Here is a 19,921-nt window from a genome sequence, read left to right as displayed (position 1 = left end):
AGCATAATAATCCTTATAACATTATGACATCTGCACGACTGCCACCGATGAAATCAGAACATACGGTGACGCAGAGCATATATTGAAAAGAGCTGCTTTTTCATAAATATTATTTCGTAGAGGGCATACGTTTACAGAGCAAAATTGAAGCAATCCGATTGTTCATACGGTATTTTTAAAGTTGACCAAAGCAAACCGCTGCATTGAGATGTATGCTAAGAAATCAACTTGAGGTACTCTTTAGGTGCAGCCCCGCGGGTATTGTCTTGGGCATGTCTGCAAAATTCGCTCCATTTTCAAATAAAAAATGCAGCTGTCGTTCCACTGAATGTCTGCCCGACCGCATAATAATAGAACCTAAGACGGCGTTGTGCGTGGTATATATAAATAAAACTTATTCCAGAGCGTACGATGTATGATCACTGCGCAGCTACGCGGTGCACTTAACACCCTCTGATATAATGTCATGCCAAAAGCGAAGCGATCTTGTTCTTCTAGTTGCACAGCCTCTTCGCTTGTCACACCTCTTCCGCCTGCCCGAGAACTCGGCGCTCTCTTAGCTGTTACTGTTCTCCAGCGATAACATCTTTGGTTGGAGTGAGTTCATGACCCACATTCAGGCGTCCGCATTGCTGTGCCAAGACGCCGCGGTGCCAAGAAACGCTCAGCACCCCCGGCGTGGCAATGACCGAGAACGCTAGCTGGCATTTGCGCGATCGTTGCCCAATAAGCACGGTAGTACAACCGGCTGTCCTTGACAGCCTACACATCGCAGCCAAGGCACTGTTCCTGTTGTCCGCCGTATTGGAAAAAACGATTGCCGTCGCTCTTATCTCTCGTATATAGCTTACAGTAGCTAACGCTAGCCAAGATTTTGGTTCGGAGGGTCGTCGACTCAGCGCTCGCCTTGCTGCGACGTGTGACGGCTGCCGTTTGTTTTGGCGTAGAACCCTATCTTGCTATCACGATTTCCACTCAACTCTGTTCCGTGATGCTGTGGCTAATATACACACCTTGGGAGCCGGTTTGTGACTCTAGCCCGCGGATGAATTAGGTCTTATCAGCGGCGAGATTCACAAGTGCCCAGGATTTGTCAACATGTGAGCTGTTAGGCCGCGCGGTGGCGGTCTTGTAGCACCAGTGGCAGTGGAACTCATAATTGTGCTCCGTAGCAGCCAGGGTTGAGGTGTCGCTCACTCTCGAGGAATTTGGATCACTGGTAAATCAAAAGGATCTGCAACCGCCCCGCGCATTACTAAGCTCGGTGGCTCGAAAATTTTAGACGAATCCTGTACCACTGAATACAAAACAGATTAAAGCCGCCGCGGTGGCTCAGCGGTTATGGTGCTCGGCTGCTGACCCAAAAGACGCGGGTTCGATCCCGGCCGCGGCGGCTAGAATTTCTTTGGAGGAGAAATTCTAGAGGCCCGTGTACTGTGCGATGTCAGTGCACGTTAAAGAGCCCCAGGTGGTCGAAATTTCCGGAGCCCTCCACTACGGCGTCTCTCATAGCCTCAGTCGCTTTGGGACGTTAAAACCCCATAAACCATAAACCAAACAAAACAGATTAAGGAAAGTGCAAATTTTGTATTATTTATTTTTTTTGCCCAGAGGGATAAATCGCGTAAAAGCAAGTGCTTTATTACGTTGGAGGGCAAGGGAATTACCGGGAGTTACAGTATTTTAATTGAGCAATTATTTCGGTACCGAGACATCGGGCTAGCACAGCTATAGTAAAATTTCCACGCTTTTCGCTGCGCAAGAGCCTAACGTTGGGTAGTCTTCTGAAATGTAACATGGCAGAACGGTAAGGTAATTCATGTACGTACCTTCTCGGGTTTCCTATTTTTTATTTTACCAGCATCATGAAACAACCACGTATAACTAAGTGAATACACGGACGTTTCCGGTGAGGATTTTTTATTTTATGCCTCGAAGGTATTCTCTGAGGAATCAGAACAAAACATTTTGAGTAATTTCCTATGACGACAAGCGCTTACCGTTTCAGTCATGAGTTACTGTAACTGCGTAGTCAGGAGAAATAAGAATGTTCCGCGGAGCTGCTTAGGTGGAAGGGTCCACGAAAGGAGTGAATTTAAAATGCTAAAACCAAAGAATATAAAGTTTGTCACTTGCGCTCGCAAAACACAAGCGATAGAAGACAAGTAGCGGAGGTCAAGATACATGGGATGAACGCTGCGAATATGCGCTTTTAACGCGATAACGTTAAGGGTTCCGTGTCGCAGAAAAGCCGGCGTCGTCGCCGTCGGCGGTGGCTTTGGCCGTGGGCAAAATATCCCGATGAAAACAAGTAATTGATGAAATTCAGGTCAAAGAATGTTTGGATTGACGTCAAATTAATCAGGAAGGTGTCAGTAACCAAAGGCAAGTAATTGAGCTGAAAAGAATTTGGGTTATGTTAGATTTCAGCGAGAACCAAACCTAGGACATTTTTACTACGAGAATGTGCACGCGACCCATAGGTCACGAAAGCTTTTTTTTTTCGCCATGGTATGCATTACAGTGATTCAATGTTCCATGTATATGAACTAGTACAAACAATTGGCCGCCGCGGTGGCTCAGTGGTTATGGTGTTTGGCTGCTGTCCCGAAAGACGCGGGTTCGATTCCGGCCGCGGCGGCAAAATTTCTATGGAGGCGAAATTCTATAGGCCGGTGTATTGCACAACGTGAGTGCACGTTAAAGAACCCCAGGTGGTCGAAATTTCCGGAGCCCTTCACTACGGCGTCCCTCATAGCCTGAGTTACTTTGGGACGGTAAACCCTCCACAAACAATTAGGGAAAACAGTGTCAAACCAACACGTGGCCTGATTGGTTCAAGCTGAAGAAAGGTGGACCTTGTGAATGCGTTGTGGTCTTTCGCGTAGAGAGCTGTCTTATAGAGACATAAACTGATGCGCACATGAGAATTTATTAGTATGTTAATTAGGAATTAGGTCTGAGTAAGTGTTCAGTAGGCGATGTGAACGGGACTCGATAACGTTATCGCGTTCTGCTCTTAAAATTGCCGCTTAAGCATTCCCCAAATTTTTTGTTACTTCATGTCAACCTTCGTTCATCAGATAGAGTTCTCTTGGCACATGGGAAACGTACCCTGCAGAACTAGTGAAATGTCCCCAGACGCCGGTCTTTAACTTTTTCTGACTAACATTTTGCATATTCCGTGCATAGGCGTCGTGTTAGACCAGACAAGCTTATTACAACGACAAATTCTTTAGAAGTGTTCCGTGCCTGTGAGTGGTCTGCAGTAGTTTCCTTCACCACTTGGTCGTTTCGTAATCCATAGCTGGTTCAATTTAGCTCATTGCATGACTGCGTCATAAGTGCCGAATTGAGGCCTAGAGTATCACCATGCGGATGAGCTGGTGTGGATCAAACATAATGAAACCAGCAACAAAAACGGGAACACAAGAGGAGGATGTACAGTGGACAGTGCTGTCGCTTGTACTTCCTCCTCCTGTGTTCCCGTTGCTAAGTCAACTAAAGCTGCAGAATGCCGCGGAATAAAATCAATGAATGTTCTTTCTTCTACGATAACGTAATACGCGGCGCCTTGTTCTAACTGTTCCAAAACAGGACGCCCTGCTTCACCAAACGTAAGTAGAGATGTGTGACGCGCATTTGAAAATCGATCATCTTTTTGACTTGCGCTAGCGGCGCATGGTAAAGGCTCCAATAATTGCATCACTCGTGAAGCGTCCGGATGTACGAGTGCGCTGGGCGAAACGTTACTTGCAGGTCTCTCATATCGGTGCTTGCCTTCCTGTTGGTGCTGTCCTCTGGCCTTGACCTGTTCCTGAAAAAAGACAGCCGTGCTCGTTCTGAAGGTTCGTACCGAAGATTGTCGGTTGCGATACTTTTGCCATCTTCGCACGGCGCAACAAATACTGTTCTTCTGAAAGCAACTTTCTTCGCGGCAGCTACGTTAGTGAAAAAGTGTCATACTTGAGTTGCAAATATGTAAATCGATATAAATTATTGCTCGCCAACGATTACAGTAGAGAAAAGCTGGAATTAGAATTACTGTACGCATTAACTGCGCGAAATTTCTAAACTGCAGTTGACAAGTGATTGCTGGCCAAAGCGCTGTTTTACTTACATATGATGTACCAACTTGCCCAAGCCTCCGCCTTAACACAGTTAATTTCCAGTTCTTAGGGCCTTATTCTTCATTCTGTTCTACAAATTCCGTCTTCGTGTACAACTCTTTTGGTGCGAACCTCATTCCAAGCCAGGCTGTTGTCGTAGCGCCTTGTGCTGTGTTGTTCTTCCTTTGTCCCGTGTATAGCGCTGTTTTACTTACATATGATGTACCAACTTGCCCAAGCCTCCGCCTTAACACAGTTAATTTCTAGTTCTTTGGGCCCTATTCTTCATTCTGTTCTACAAAATCCGTCTTCGTGTACAACTCTTGTGGTGCGAACCTCATTCCAAGCCAGGCGGTTGTCGTAACGCCTTGCGCTGTGTTGTTCTTCCTTTGTCCCGTGTCTAGCGCTGTTTTACTTACATATGTTCTGCCGCAACCTCTATCAAATTTCTTGGTGCAGAAAACTTTTTTCTTGCGGAAAAAGTGATCATGGTAGAAACAGATCTTGACAAAGCAAATAGTTTATCACGAAAAGATGCATAAGCATCTTTCCGCTCAATGTGTTATTCAAATCAGCTCAATGGTTTCTCACGTTCTCACGAGTGAAATTCAACGATCCATGCAGATTCGCCGTGGAAGTACCTCATGGCCTTTTCCGCAACAATAAACACACGAAAGCTGCTCAGCTGCAATTTTAAAGAGGGCTCGGACAACCAGATCTTGGCCTGTTTTGCCGGCATGAAGGTGATCAGCACAACGTGGGTTATTCTCGGACACACGTACTTCATCGTAGACATCAGCGCTGTCCGTAAGCAAGCCAACTTTTGTTTTCATATCTACGAACAGCTGCAATTTGCAGCTTCAGATCACAGCCCCCAATTTTTGCTGTCTGGAATATCTTGACGACTGAGACGTACAACGCATACGCGGCCTAGATTTCGTTTACGTGCAGTCCATGTATTTCAATTGCAATAACTATGATTTACAGCAGACAGAGGGAAGGGGAGATGACTTCTTGACAACACAAAATGAACAAGGGGTGGCAGGGTAGCCTCGGTCCGCTAGCCAGGGTTTCGACACGAGAAGGGGTTGCCCTCTTATCGAAACGATGGTTAGCGCTCTGAGACTTGCCTCCCGCCCATTGTTCATTTTGTGCTGGCTTTAACATTATTTAGAGCGGTAGCGATGGAGGTCACCGCGTAAGTAAGGCTCAGTGTACGCCCACCGTCGTTACTTACGAGGCTTCCTGGCCAGCGATTCCGACAGCGTTACCGAACGAAGGCTGTCACTTATCCATCATGCTGACGTCACAGCAGATGGCGCGAGACTCGGTACAACCGGGAATAAGCGTGCCGCCGTTTTTCTTCGCTTCGCACTTGTGCAGGAAGCTACTTCAAGGTGATTGAAGCTACAGAGGAGCCCTTCTTCACTCTTATCGGAAATGCTTTTCCCAGCATCGCAACATTCTTCTTCATTGGGTGAGTAATTATGGCCACTCATTTTTGTTGGCAGAGATGGGATATATTCCCAAAAATAGGAAAAGCGAAGGCGAGCCTGGCATCACATGGCTGACACTCCGGCTGCCATTCATGAGCTGTGGAAGCTGCGTAGAGGGAGGAGGAGTGAGGAGGAGGGGCCGTAAAAGATGGTTTGTCATGTAATATGCGCTTAGGCGTGCATTACGTATCTATACTTTTGGCCGCAGAGAAGTATATATTTTTTTATACTATTCCCCTGACGTAGATTAAAATGTTGCAGATATCTCAGAACTTCAACTCGGATACAGAGAAACTAGAGTTATACCATTGGTATAACTTGGATTTGCGGCACGACTTTCCGCAGTTATTTTTTCGCATTTCGCACTACCGAAAAGGTCTAAACGTAGGTTGCAGGAGCAGTGCCTGACTTTTGTCACTGTAGTCTGCGTGCGATAGCAGCAGTGCCCTTCGGTGGCGTACACATTGCTCATCACGATATTTAAAAACTGCAGAGCGGAGGCAGCTGGACTTTTGACGACGCAAAAGAAAAGGCCACAGTAACTTTGACGACGGTTAAGGAGAACAAGGCTAATTATGTTAATATAATTTTACGAATAATTGATTTGGTAACAAAATGACGTTCAATAATTTATCAGCAAAGCATCTGGAACTATATATGTCGCTTGTGATTTTAGAGCTTTTCTTTCACGTGCCTCTTGCAGCGGATTCCTCCTGTCCTACAACGTGTTGAAAAGAATGAAGAACCTAAGGGGCAACTACCTCATTGTCCTGTGGATCATGTTGATTCGTCGGTACATTCGGTAAGAGCACAATCTTTGAACAAAAAAAAAAATGCCCCTTCATGGCGCTGCGTCGCGGGACAGTTCGGGTAACAAGAACAATGCAGGTGCATATTTTTTTCTTACGACTCACAGGGCTTCAACCGAAGGTTCGCATGATTAAACACAGGTAGCGTGCCGTTCACTGGCGGCGATTACTGCTATCCTCTATCTACAATGCAGATTGAATGCTGTCTGAAGCGCGATTTCAGACAGCGCAGAGTTAAGCTAGGATATAGAGATGGCTCTTCATAAAGAATGTCATAAAGAATATGACACCAAAGCTCCTCACAGACAGTACTGTTTCTATAAGACAATTGCCAATTATGAGCTTTCCACAGACAGTTATTGTCTGTTTTTTTTCCGCTTGAAAAGAAAGGTGTTTGTTTTAGTGGTATTAATTAGTTATGAATTTCACAGACACAAGTTAATAAGTGCATTTAAAGCTACATTAGCGCAGCGGATCAAATCGACAGTTTTTGATTATGTAAAAAATAAACTGGTATGATCAACATAGGTAATAAACTTGGCATAACTGTCAATATTTACTCCATTATTTGTGAACATATTGAATAGCAGGGGCCCTAAAGTACTTTCTTTAGACACCCTGCATTTTGTTTATTTAACTGACGAAGCATAGTCATTCACTATACCTTTTTCTCTCGAGGCTGGAGTTATCTTTCAGCTGACTGCAAAAGTACACCCCTCAACCCGTAAAGTTCAAGATTTTTTAATAATATGTCAGGATTAATGCGACTGAATGCCGTTGATGACTCGACAAATATGCCAAGAGTTAATTACCTACGTTCGAACCTGTCTAAGACGTGCTATATTTGGGTTAGCAATGCTGATTCAGAGGACCATCCTTGTCTAAAATCAAACTGGCTATTCGTTTTTCTGACTTGTCACACAATGCTATCATTGTTTCTTTCTTTTAGTTTGTCAGTGCATTTACAGAAGATAGGATTAGTTGACACCAATGTATAGTTCAACAAGTTATCTCTCCGCCATTGAAAAGTACAACGTCCTTAGCTCTCCGCATGCCCTGCGGGAAAGTACCATCATCTAAAATACGCGTGCACACATGCGCGAGGATAAGGAACACAGTTCGGTGCTGCCACCCCTGGCTGGGCCTAGTCGTAGAGATAAGGACGAACAGGAAACGCGAGGACCGCCTACACATTTGGCAAGTCGCACTTGGTCTGAAACAGTTATTTTAATGCGAAAGCATTTATTGTCTCATGAGTGGCGTGTACAAGACTTGTCAGCAGAGCGTGTCCGCACAGCGTGTCATAAGTGTGTGTCCGCACGAAAATGACCACTCGAAAAAAGATATTCTCCTGCATTGCGGTTCGCAACCCAGGCCCTCTCTCTGCCAGGCGGGAACGCAACGCATACGCCATGAAGGGACGTTGGCTCAAGCGTGTTAGAGGGGCGTTGTGGTGTGTACGACGGTAAAGTGTGTTGGGGATGTGTACTGATGTTAGACAACGATGACTTGCAAAAAAAAGTAGCTGACGTGATCCAACGGTCACGTGATGTCACGTGACAACAATGACTTGCAAAAAAGTACCTGTCGTCATCCAATGGTCACGTCATAAGTGTCATGTGACAAAGATGACTTGCAAAAAGAAAGTTGCTGACGTTCAAACGCAATTGCTTTCGTATTTACCCAATTTAGAAGACTGCAGTGCCCTCCAATTTTTTTTTTAAAGCCTGCGTAGAGAGAGGACAGCAATTTAATAAGCCTTCCTAGTTACAACTGGAAAATTAGCGAACTAAGCAAGGCCTAAGTGCCTGGTGACTTCTCTCCACGGAAAAAGGGCGGCTCTCGAGCCCTCTTGAGTTAATTTCCCGGTCCAAATTACGTTCCTTCCTTTCCCCCTACTTACACGGTAAGAGACAGGACTTCATTTGGTTACGAGCGCACACTGCGCTTGAGGCATCGCGCGCAGAACGCTTTCTTTCTCAGTTTCAGCTGCTGCATTTTTAACGAGGCTGACAGAGCACCGGCGGTTAAGCTCTTCTTTCGACTCAACAGCCCAATTTTGTCCTTGTTTGTGGAGCGAAGAGAACACGGAGGGTGTGGAAACGCACGCGCGGAAACAGAACAAGCCGTGACGCAGCGCCATCCTGCGCCCTGTTTAACCAGGAAATTCAATTTTGTTAAAGCTGACTCGTGCCGCCCTCGATGCGCGCTCGGTGAGACCTTGATGAGTTATCTAAGCATAGCAGCGGGCAGGTATACACGCGCACAAAAGCACGCACGCACGCACACACATGCAAAACATTTTCAGAACAGCGAGAGCTCGGTGGCGCTAAGCAACGGGACAAGACGTTAGGAGCTTGAAATAGGAAGCGGCTCCGGGCTATCGTACAACCGTTTTTGTTTGCTTTTTTTTTCTCGCGATCAAGGTCTTAACTTGTGCAAAGAAGCTGCAGTTCTAATGCGGGCCGATCGCTTTGGCTATATCCAGCGCAACCGCTATTCGCGGCGGCGAGGCCTTCGGTTATATAACGCTGATCGGGTTGCCTCTAAACTATCATCTATCCTGAAACTAAGGCCAGATCGTTGCCGACGATGAAGACTTTTAGGTCTTATCGGAACCACTGTCCTTGCCGGCTGCCTTCGCCTGCATGCGAGGCGGCCGTGGCGGCTGCGACCCACATTTAGGTCACGCCGCTGTGCGATGATTAAGTCCGATAGGCGCGCACTACAGGCGGACACGTTTTGCATTCCCACAAAAAAGAAGGGAAAACAGCTTTCTGTGTGTAAAGCCTCTGGCGACATTTTGCTGGAGTTTGTTGTCGAGAAACCCATTGTTTAATGTGTCACTATACGAGGAAAAATCGACAGCAAACTTTTCATTTTTAGGTTATGAATCGATGCGGTCGGATGTCACCCAAGAACGAAGTAGCAGATACTCCTCAAAAGAGGCCTTCCGACTGATGCGCCACCCTGGAGGTGAATTTGCGGCTCCTGCCTTGAGTACAGCGGGAGAATAATGGAAGGAAAGAATTAGGCAGCAGGATGGCAGCTCAGAGCTTGAACACTAAATAAGCATGTTTTTTTTTTTTTTTTTTTTTTAAGTGGGGGGATTGAGTAAACTACAAGTTCTGTGTTTCTTTATTCAGAGGTTTGTATCTTCATGCCAGGGTGTTATTTAAATGAAAGACGCTTAAATGAAATATTAATTACTCTGGCACAACACACCTGTGCCCGACTGCACGTTTACGCAGCTTAAATTTTGAAAGCTAGAAAACCGTTCAAACAAATCAATGATGCAATAGTTTACCAAGTTAGGTAATGCTCTTAAGCCTCGTTAAATACACGGGAGTGGTTTCCAATGATACGCTGACGTATCTCAGACCCGCATCAAGATAAGGATCTTGTTGCGCGCTGCCAGCTGACCTAAATATTGGTAGTTGGACGGACTTATAGTTGTCGATTGGAGCGATTCCAAAGACAGAAAAAAAAAGAGAAACAAATAAAAACGGCTCCTTTTTCTTCCAAACAGAAAGAAAAAAGAAGCAGGTTAGGAAAGCAGGGCAATACCATGGGGGCTTTAGCGTTTATGGGTTTAAACATAAAGCGAATGGAGCTACAAATAGCTTTTCAGAGGGCTCTTGGCTGCAGCGTGGAGTAATGAGGTTGGTCTTCACGCTTTCCATTCTATTAGCGCACACACGTCGTACAAGCACAGCATACGGACTGGACACTTCCGGCCATAACTTCGCAGATAGGCGAGATGAAGAAGGGCGTGCATCCGTTCAAGGAACCCGGTGGTTTCGGTGGCCGCAAAGTCGGAACTCCTACATGTTTGAAGAACGGCGCCAGAGCGTAGCTGTTGGCAGTCTTATTCAAGCTCTATAGGGAACGAGCACCGAGTTCCATGCGGTAAATCACCGTTTCCGGCTGCCAATGGGAGCCGATCCTTGCACAACTTTTGTTCGCGGCGCATGTAGTCTACGACTTCCGTCGGAAACAAACAAACAAACAAACAAACAAACAAACAAACAAACAAACAAACAAACAACAGTGCTCGGGACGCGAGTGCAGTTTTCGCGCATTCGCTCTGGCCGAGCAGCGAGATAAGCAAGCTGGCGAGAAGTACTGTGCGGTCACCTCCTTTGTGAGGCGTCTCGGTTGACATTCGAGGGGGCCGAATGTATATAAATGTGCGCACCGGCGCCGTGTCCCGCGGGCAGCCGTGCGTGCACAACGACCTGCTGCCGCCGGTCGCTGAGCCTGCCCTTTCGGCCGCGCTTGATGGCGACTCGATCATGTTATTCCGGTGACGGCAGCCGCCAAGTCACGCCCCCCGCTGCCTATGCCCCTTTCGCCTTCTTCGGCCCCGGCGCCTCGTGCATTCTCCGAAAAGCTCCTTCGCTGACTGGGGTCACTGAACGCCTCTCGCGAAGTCTGCGCAAGGGCGGCTTCAGGACCAAAAACCATGCTCACGAGATGCAAAGATTTTGTGTCAGCTTTCATGCGGAATGTTGTCAAATTTCAAAAGCAGTTATTCAACAAAAATAATATACAAAAGGCCCAATCCAGAAAGTCGTATTTTTACGGTCTGAAGTACTCCTGGGGTATAAGTGATGGCGTCTGTAAGAATTTCTGGACAGCAACGTCTTTGCGTCATCGCTTAGCATTTTAAGACTTTTCCTGTAGAACTAAAACGTCGTGGTGCAAGCTCAAGGGACACCGCCTTGAGCGTTGCGGTCATCGCTAAGCGTCTATGAGCGCGAAATTCATAAATATACTCAACATTCAAGCAAGAGGGCCATGAGCAACTTGAAATTCGGTCGCCGTGAGAGAAAATAGGGAAAGCGGTGACTAAGCTAAAAGCAAGAGGAGGTTGGAGAAACCGCTTTCGTTTTTAGCATATAGCCTATAGGCATCGATAAAGCGATGGCTGGTGACAGTACTAAAGCGTAAAGAAGCCGTATGTGAGGAAAATCCACCTCTGCAAATAGAAAAATTCAGACATGCAAATGCAAATACAGACTTGTCATTCTATTTTCTAGAAATTTGGTAACTGTAATTAAGTATCAAACGCTTGCTCACACGTATCGATGCAGGAGGATAAAACATATCCCAGCACGAAAGCAAGCTCAGAGAAACTGTGCGCTAAGTGGACGCTCTCACGGGGCCTGCATCGTCCTGCGAATGCCCACGTGATTGGCGCTAAGACCTCGTAATCTTCTGTTAGAGGCATTCGCCGCCCTTCCGCTGCGTTCGCTAGACCAACCAGAGAAGGAATAGAGCTGCTAGATTTCGACCCAGGTTCTGCCCTACATTTCCTCTACCTTTATTTCGCTGCAGTTTACCGCACGCCTACGGCCGGTTTATCGAAGCCATGGGCCGTCTGTATACGCAGAAACTTGAGAAGGGCGCAGGCTATAAGAACAACCATGAGTCGCCATAATTGGAGTAGAAGGGAAGGCCTCGTCCTCACCTGAGACGTGCTGAAACTTCAGCCCTATTTGAATATCTCAACAGAGGTAATTGAGGAGGTTAGTTCGTTTAGCATAAATCTATGGCCAACCCTTCTTCTATAACCGATCACTTGTCTTCAAAAGGAAAAAAAATGGTTAATCTATTCCTTGAGCCAATGACTCCCGTGCTTATCCCATGCGCACCTTGAGGCACTAGTGGAAACTATCGGGCAGGTCGGTTACAAGGTGCGCAGTCCTCCTTCATTAGCCACCACGATGCAAACCGCAACTTTCACTAAAGCTGTCTGCATGGTAAAGTAAAAGGGCGATAAACGTTAAACAGAAACGGTGCGGCGCGCACGTCAAGGGCGCATATGCTATGAGCAGTGGTGCAATCTATTCGTTTTGAAACTCGCAAAGGCGCCGGCCCGCCCAGCACCTTCCTTCACGCTGTGCTTGTTGCTATTTCTCCCCAGCCTGCGAGCGCACGGCGTTCCTGCAGCTATTGCTGCTATTCTGCCTCACGGAAGGAATAGGTTTGTTGATGGGACAAAGACCTCGACAACTCATTTCGTCCTGAGGCTGTGCAGCGCCACGGTCACGTTATAATATCGATATCCCAGTGGGGCCGGCCGCGGCGTTGCCTCATAATCGCTTATCTTTCTGAGGTAATCTGCGTTTTTCTTCTGCTGACGTCAATTGTAAGGAATGGATAAAGATCGCAAGTCTGTATAAATGCACGCGGGGTGGATGTTATGGAGGGGAAATGGGGGGGGGGGGGGGGGTATCGTTGTCACGGCCACTGCGTGAGGTGCGGTTTCGAGGCAAGTGTAACGATTAAAAACGCTCTCCTTCCCAGCACGCAACGCGACGCAGGCGCCGGTGGGAGAGCACCTGCGCCCGCTGTTGAACCGGCTGGAGATAGCGGCGCTATGTGTCCGACAAGGACGCCCTCCCCCCTACAGCCTTCTGCCCGCTTCCGTGATCGGTATCGAACGCAGAATTGATTGGGAGACGTGTTCGCGGGATAAGCTCTTTTCTTGGGCGCCCTCGACGGAGTGCAGCGTTGCAGTTCATGGTAATGGGAGAGCAGCACGCAAATCCTTGGGGTTTTCGCGCACGCCTCGCATAGTTAGATTTCTTAGATTGAATTCCTCGCGGTGTTTATGAGCGTCTTCTCTTCTTGGAAATGGTTACGCAACAAGCCAACAGTGCGTTGCTATTGGAAGCGCCTGCAAAGCAGTACTTTCGTGACACGCGCCGCCATTTTCGTAAGCCGCGGCTACTGAACCGCGACAGTGTTGTAGCATTTGCTGTCGTAAGTGACTGCGATGGCGCACTTAGTTTCTTTTCTTTCTTTTTTTTCTGGGGGGGGGGGGGGGGGGGGGCTCTATGCGGTAGCCAATGGCTGATGCGCCCCTTTGGGCTTTAATTAAGTAGAATAGCAGAAAATATCGTGCTCTCGGATTGGGTGATATTTTTTACGTTGAATGGCGAAGCTACGGAAAATAAGCGTGAGATGAACTTGGATGCCAAAAAAAAGAAACAGTGGCGACAGCAAAAAAAAAAATAATAATAATAACTGGCTGAAAGACAAACATTGCAACTGTCAATAGGATTTCGGGGAAACAGTAGCCGAGGTTGCAGCAAAATACTAATCACTTGGTGTTTCTTTTTTTCCGTACACGAGTACTTTTCCCTTCCCCTTCAAACATCCTATGTTTGTGTGTACTCCTGGACACGTGTACAAAACGGAATGTAGCGAGGAGATGTTTGTTTTTTATTGCATATGAATTAATTTTTCTGGACAGCGCTGCAGGTAACAAACAAAAAAGACTATCAAATGAGAGCGCCACCATATTTTCCTGAAATCGGAAGTAAGTGCAGCTGTTGTCTCTCCTTTGAGATACACCTACAGTGTATTAGTTGTGCAAAGCCAAGCTCACGGTAGCGACTGCACGATTCTGGTCACGTATTTAGTGACAGTGTTAGTGAAGCGTAAGTGCTATGCTGTCCAGAATTCTCTATGCAATGATAAGAGTGGAACTCAGTTGCTTTTTTTTGCTCACGTGTACGTGAGCACTTGAGCTTCTTTCTTTTCACTAGTTCTTTACGCGAGCCGTGTTGTAGATTGTTGCGGTACAGTCTTAAAAGTCATTAGCGTGCAGCCCTAAGAGGGCTTCCTGGGCGCCGTACAAAGTTATGCGTAAATCGGAAGCATTTGTTCCAGTTGCTCAAGGACACCGTCGGCTAACATGTGGAGCCTAATATAACAGTTTGAGCTGCTGCAATTTGCGCGTGCGTGCCCTTCCGCTGCGGAACTCAAAGCAATGCCGCCTCTTCGTCAGCGTCGACTTCCGAGTCCACTCGGTACCCGACCGGAACATTGAGTGCTCGATAGGCTGCGCATGTTTCCGCTTCGGAAAGGTCTGCCGCTTACACCGAAGAGCAGCGCCATGGGTGCGGGTCGGCAGCTGAAGGGGGCGCCGTTCGCTTGCAGGCTGACGGTGCCCGTGATGTTCATGGTAGGCTGGGGCTACTTGATGAGCATGTGCGTGCGTGGGCCGGCCTTCTTCGAGGTCCTGGGACAGAACGACCAGAACTGCGACAACAGCTGGTGGATGGTGCTTCTCCACATCAACAACTGGCAGTCCTTCCTCCACATGGTGAGTACAGGCACAGGCAGGCTGGCCGATAGCGCAAGCACACGCATCCTCGCAATTAGACGCCGCGTCGACGCGTTCATACGGACTCGCACGAAGTAAGTGGTACTACCTGTAACGAACGCAAGCTGCTTGGTTGAAAGTCGCTCGTAATGCGAACTACATTGGGTACTGCTGAAACTGCTGGCCATTTTTCAAAATGCGGCTTTTGTGTTTGAAGAGCACTTTCTTCGGCGTAACGCTGTCAGCGATAGTGTGCATGAGAGCACAGCTAAGACAGTTAAATAGCAGGCTGGTTAACTATTATTAAATGTATAATTTTTCAACTAAATTTAGGCTCCTCATTTATTGAGCCCAGCATAAGGAATACCCATATCAATTTTCAGATTTTCGAAAATGCTGTTCTCGTCACCACTGTAGGGGAAGGAATTCTGGGGCCGCACACGGAGCTAAACCACTCTTACGAACGCGTGCCACACAGCGGCGCGCCAGTCACGTGTTGCCTGGCCGCTCGCCGCTTCAACCCGGGGGGTGGTAGGAGCATTTATTTGTCAGTGTCCCCAAAAGCTATATACCATTTTCAAAACACTAGACGACTTTCGTCTCAATTAAAAAATTCACTATGTCCTCAGTCGTTCAATTATTTCCTAAACTCTAGTCGCTTAGCTTGGGCAATATAAGCATAAAATTATTTCAGATATGTCTCCATTCATAAAAATGCAATTCGGCTCATTGCTGAAGTTCGTTTACCTGCCCACTCTAGAAATCATGTCTTACATGCTCAATCTTCGATGCTGATCCGATACTTCAGTATCGGCTCTTATTTGTGCCACATGAAATTCCTGTCTCCAGTAGCCGAGAAATCAGTACACATTTACCAAAACTATACCCGCGTGATAAAGCTATAGTAGGTAGGCCCGGAAGTGCGCGTACAATGTTTTGGGATACTCTTTGCTGCGTATCTTCGCCACGCACTGCCGATGTATGCCACAGGCCCAAAATATTTTTCTCAATTTCAAGCCGCAATCTTTGCAGCCTTTTTCTGAGATCCTTTCGCAATGAAGCTTGAAAACTAAACTTATATATTTATTCAATACTTGAAAATCAAATCCGTTAATCCTAGCGGCCATATTGTCACGCAACTTACTGCGGCCACGGCTCAGCTGGGCCATCGAAGTTACTTGTTAACGGCAGCACGCATCCCTTCAAGAATGTACGGTGGAAAATTCACCCAAGCGGTGCACATTCGTGCACGCAGCAAACGTCGCGGTGTTTTGTTGTTTGTTTTTTTTTTCCCCAGGCTGACGGCGGCATTTAAACGTGCGCCGCTCTGCGTGCAGAGCTCAGGCGTTCCTATTTAAGTGACGATCAGCGCGACTCCTTACGTCTCAAAGAAACACCTCTGCTGCAACCTTGAGCCAATGTATTGTAAATACCGTCTGGCTAATCATGCCAGACATCAGAGTAACCTATGAACACAATCGTTCTTGAACTCCGCCAACATATACATGCGGACTCCATTACGTGAAATCGATGTTACGATATCTCGCGACTATGAATTCAGTACGGCCGGGTCGCTCAGACACGGTTGGTAATCTAGTTCTAATTAACCGCAGCAAGAACTTGTCGGCTCCAGCCAGCAACATTGCCTAATAACGTGCTTACTGCTACAATGAGTCGACGATGGATGTTCGCTCCAACTACAAGAAAAAAAAAATGGCGCCGCTGCGTAGTCCTTTCACTGACTGCTGTGCTAAGTAGATGAATGCTTTCATAGCGCAAGTATGCAAGCTGAAGTGCCTTCAGACGCTGTTGGGTTGAAATCAAAATTGTAAGACGTTACAGTATATATAAAGTGCAATTACTATGACTATCTGTTGCTTTTTTATCGTCCTTGTTACGTTAAAGGAAACTGTGAAGAGGAAAACAAACACGCATTCACAAAAGCCGAAGGCTGCCAAAAATGTCCTTAGTTTAGGCATGAACATTTCACTGACGATAGTGTCGCACAGTTTTTCTGGGCATCACTCCGCTCCTTTAAATTAAACAAAAAAAATAAAAAATGGCACGTTCAATATTATTCTAAACGCGGACGCCCGAACAAAGTGGCTTCCATTTCGGCCACGGTGGACCTTACAGTGAAGTTGTAACGAAAGCGCCTAGGCACATTCCCGGTAGTATGCCTTGAGGGCAAAAGGCAGACATACAGAATCCAAAAAGAAATGAAAATAAAGCGACCAGCAGCTGCTCTTGTACCATTATGGTTGTCGTTTGTTTTAAGTAGTTCATAATAAGCAAAGTGGCGCATTGGGAAGACCCACATGGCACAAAACTCCTCCATGTATGCTCCAATGAAGTTCCCTTCGAAACAGCGCCTTGAAGCGGCGAAACTAACCTTCTTCCATTTGGCACGCTGTTATAGGCGACGAAACCCTGTGCCGCTTGAAAACCCCTCCTCTCGTTGGCACGAAATGGGTTGGACTGCACCTGTATCGCATCTCTCCGAGACATGTCGTTGAACCGCACATTGCGACACCTCGGCATTCAGCGAAAGCGCCGCTCCGCTTCGGATAGCTGTGTGCCGCCTGTGTCCAGAATAGTGCATTACATTTCCTTCCCCGCGCGCCCTCGAACCATGCGGCGCTATCGTGGCGGCGCTGAGTAGCAAGAGATCAATCGCCTAATGCCCCAAATAATCCATTACCCACACGGTGTCGCCCAACAGGCGGCCTTCTCCACAGCGCCCTCTTCAGGTGTGCCACTCAGGCGGCGCGAAATTACTTGGAAGCGCAGCCGAGCCCCAGCGCCCGTCGAGCTCGCCCGATATCCGACACGCGCGACGTCGCCCATTTCGGTCGTGCGCGCCAGGCGTGAAATTGAGAAATATCGCGCAAATGTGGCCAAATGTAAAGAAATTAGGCCTCCCGCTCCCCTTCTTCCGTGAGCTGCAGGCAGCGCGGGTCGGCAGCCCTCGCGAAGTCCCGTTATTCCCTTTCCACATCCCCTTCGTTCCTTCTGGTGACCGTTAATTCGCCCGTAGGTACTTAAGGTGCTTGCCCGCGAGATCTTCCTGCGGCGTTTTCAATATCTGGCCAGGCCTTAGTTTCGAGGCGATACTCAATGGCACGGCGGTGACGGCAGGCCCCTTTTCGAGATCTTCAGCGACGTCGGATTTCGGGAGAGCGCTAGGGCGGAAGCAAGTAGGCCAGAGGAAGCGGCATTCGAAACCAGATAGCGTTTTGAGTGAAGCATTTGGAATGAATGGGGTTTGTAAGAGTGTTTATTTTTACCAAGCCGTCGTTCTATTTGCCTTGTAGGCCTTAGGGAGAGACTGAGTATGACTTTCTCGATGGAGCTACTAGGACCGTTGGTTTTGTAGTTAATATTATAATTAATAGTAAAAATAATAATGATCTACTCTGTTGTACTTTAACTTCAATAAAAATCGGGCCTGTCTATGCCGCCATAGGCTCGTGGGACTTGGCCTGGGTAACAGGTGAGGCACAGCAAAGCGAGGAAGAAAATCTTTAATACACGAGCTAAATTGAACACAACGTAATATCTAAACAATGAGAGCTCTACAATTTTTGTTCTTGTAGGTATCCGCTCTGCAGTACTTCCCCTCCTCGCCCCCCCCCCCCCCCCCCCCCCCTTCCCTCGTCCGTAAGAAATGGCTACTATTGTCGGGCAAATTTTCAGAACCTGAGCTATCCAATGCAAGAGGCTCACTTTTGAAGGTGTGCTTTCACTGTTGTCGCTTCAGGATGCAGTCTTGTTCCGAATAACGGCTGAGTACGATTCAGAGTGTAAACTTGCATGAAAATAAAAGCAAAAAGAAAGAAAACATTGCGCTCACGAACTTCAAAGATTTAACTGTGTGGTGAAGAAACAGCTAAAGAGCTTCTGTAAAGTGCATGCAACCGCTGATTTAACCATGCGCGCTGGCAGCAGAAGCCGGAATCGGCGGTACTCTGACATCTTGCTCCCAACATGCGGCTTCGGGTTTCATTGCATAAAAGAAAATGCCTCTCGGCTGCCCACTCCAAAGCAACAGTCGTCAACAAAAAAAAAGTGATAGTGCTGCGGGTAGTCCACGTCGCGGTATCGCTGTTATAGTGCGAAGAGTGCTTTATCTGCAAATTAACCTTGTAATCAATAAGAAATATAGATCTCAATAAAGTACTCATAAGAAAGCCGGGTGCACGAGGCTAGCCTATCCCCTAACAGGAAATTTGGGTCTCGTCATCGACTTTCGTACGGTGTCCTTCCAAATGACATGTAGGACCAACTAGTATAAACGACGCTTGATTAAACGCTTCAACCAAATCATTAAAGCGATTCAATTTAATGGCATCTCGCAATGGCTGCGAATGTGATCATGACCCTGGACAATTATATGAAAAATCTTCGCAGCCGCGTTGTCACGCGAAAGGCTACCTGCAGTCTAAAGACGCAGTAACGAAAAATCGCGCACGACGACTCTGGCAAGGAATCAATGACACTGGTTCCATTAACCGTCGGTTCAGACAGCCACCTCTCTGTCCCTATCCTCCTTCGTTTTTTTCCCCGTTCTGTCTCCCTAGCTGACAGAAGAGCTGGCGGCACGCTAGGGACAGGGCCAGAGCGCGCACGACCGGAGCTGCCGCCTCCTTCCGGCCGCAATCCGACCCCCACCGCCGCCGCTGTCAGGCATGACGCCAAGCGGAGAAAAGCGCTAGCCCCGGGGGACACTCGAGTCGCGGCACTGAGCCGGCGGCGAGCCCCGCGTATTTATCACAGGGCTTGGCCCCGGCTCTTCCGAGAGGAGAAGGCGGTTCCGCGCGGCCCAGATATGCGTCGTCCACTTCCCTAGCACCGACGCCCGAGCCGCAGGCTTCGAACTCGAGCCGCGAGTGCGGCTGCAGTGCACTCGGTCTTTCTTTTCGTCCCTCGCCTCTCATTTCGGGCCGATTCTCGCGGCAGCGCTGAACAGCGGGCAGGAAAATGTGCAACGCTTGGTGGAGTTTCTCTCATTGTCGCCAACCGTTAAGCGCTCATGATGAAGGAGGGGCGTGTCGCGCTAGGGAAGCAATGAGGACAGAGAAAACCAAAAAGGTAAAAAGGCAACGAAAGTATTCGGCAGGTTGAGAAAAAGCGAGGGGTGATAAAAAAAGGCAAAAAGGAAAGAAAAACACTTCTCAGTGGAGCGCAATCAGAGCTTTGCTGAACCCAACGCCAGCCAAGCGAGGGGAAAGGGGGTCTTTAGGGAGGCTTAGGAAAAAGATGTGCGGCAGGAGGAAAGGCGGGGCGGCGCCTCTTCAGAAATTTCCCGCACGCACGGGCTTAATTGTGCCCATAAAACCTGCTGCGCGCTGAAGCGGGGCGCAGCCCGACGGTGAAGCCTGCAGCGCC

The 19,921-nt window shown here is 47.7% G+C and overlaps 1 protein-coding gene across 1 annotated transcript in view; it reads left to right on the top strand.

The window, feature by feature from the left end:
* LOC149352482 (O-acyltransferase like protein-like) overlaps positions 1-19,921 on the top strand; it is a 46,168-nt gene that overhangs the window by 8,541 nt on the left and 17,706 nt on the right. Inside the window, exons 5-9 of the mRNA XM_089577172.1 lie at positions 3,760-3,848; positions 4,734-4,916; positions 5,493-5,586; positions 6,309-6,407; positions 14,368-14,533. Of these exons, the coding sequence (XP_089433298.1) occupies positions 3,760-3,848; positions 4,734-4,916; positions 5,493-5,586; positions 6,309-6,407; positions 14,368-14,533 (631 nt within the window). The remainder of the gene's footprint in view (positions 1-3,759; positions 3,849-4,733; positions 4,917-5,492; positions 5,587-6,308; positions 6,408-14,367; positions 14,534-19,921) is intronic.

The sequence above is a fragment of the Amblyomma mixtum genome, chromosome 3, assembly GCF_055824585.1.
Source record: "Amblyomma mixtum isolate Tamu chromosome 3, ASM5582458v1, whole genome shotgun sequence".
NCBI lineage: Eukaryota > Metazoa > Arthropoda > Arachnida > Ixodida > Ixodidae > Amblyomma > Amblyomma mixtum.
This window is presented reverse-complemented; position numbering and strand designations above follow the sequence as displayed.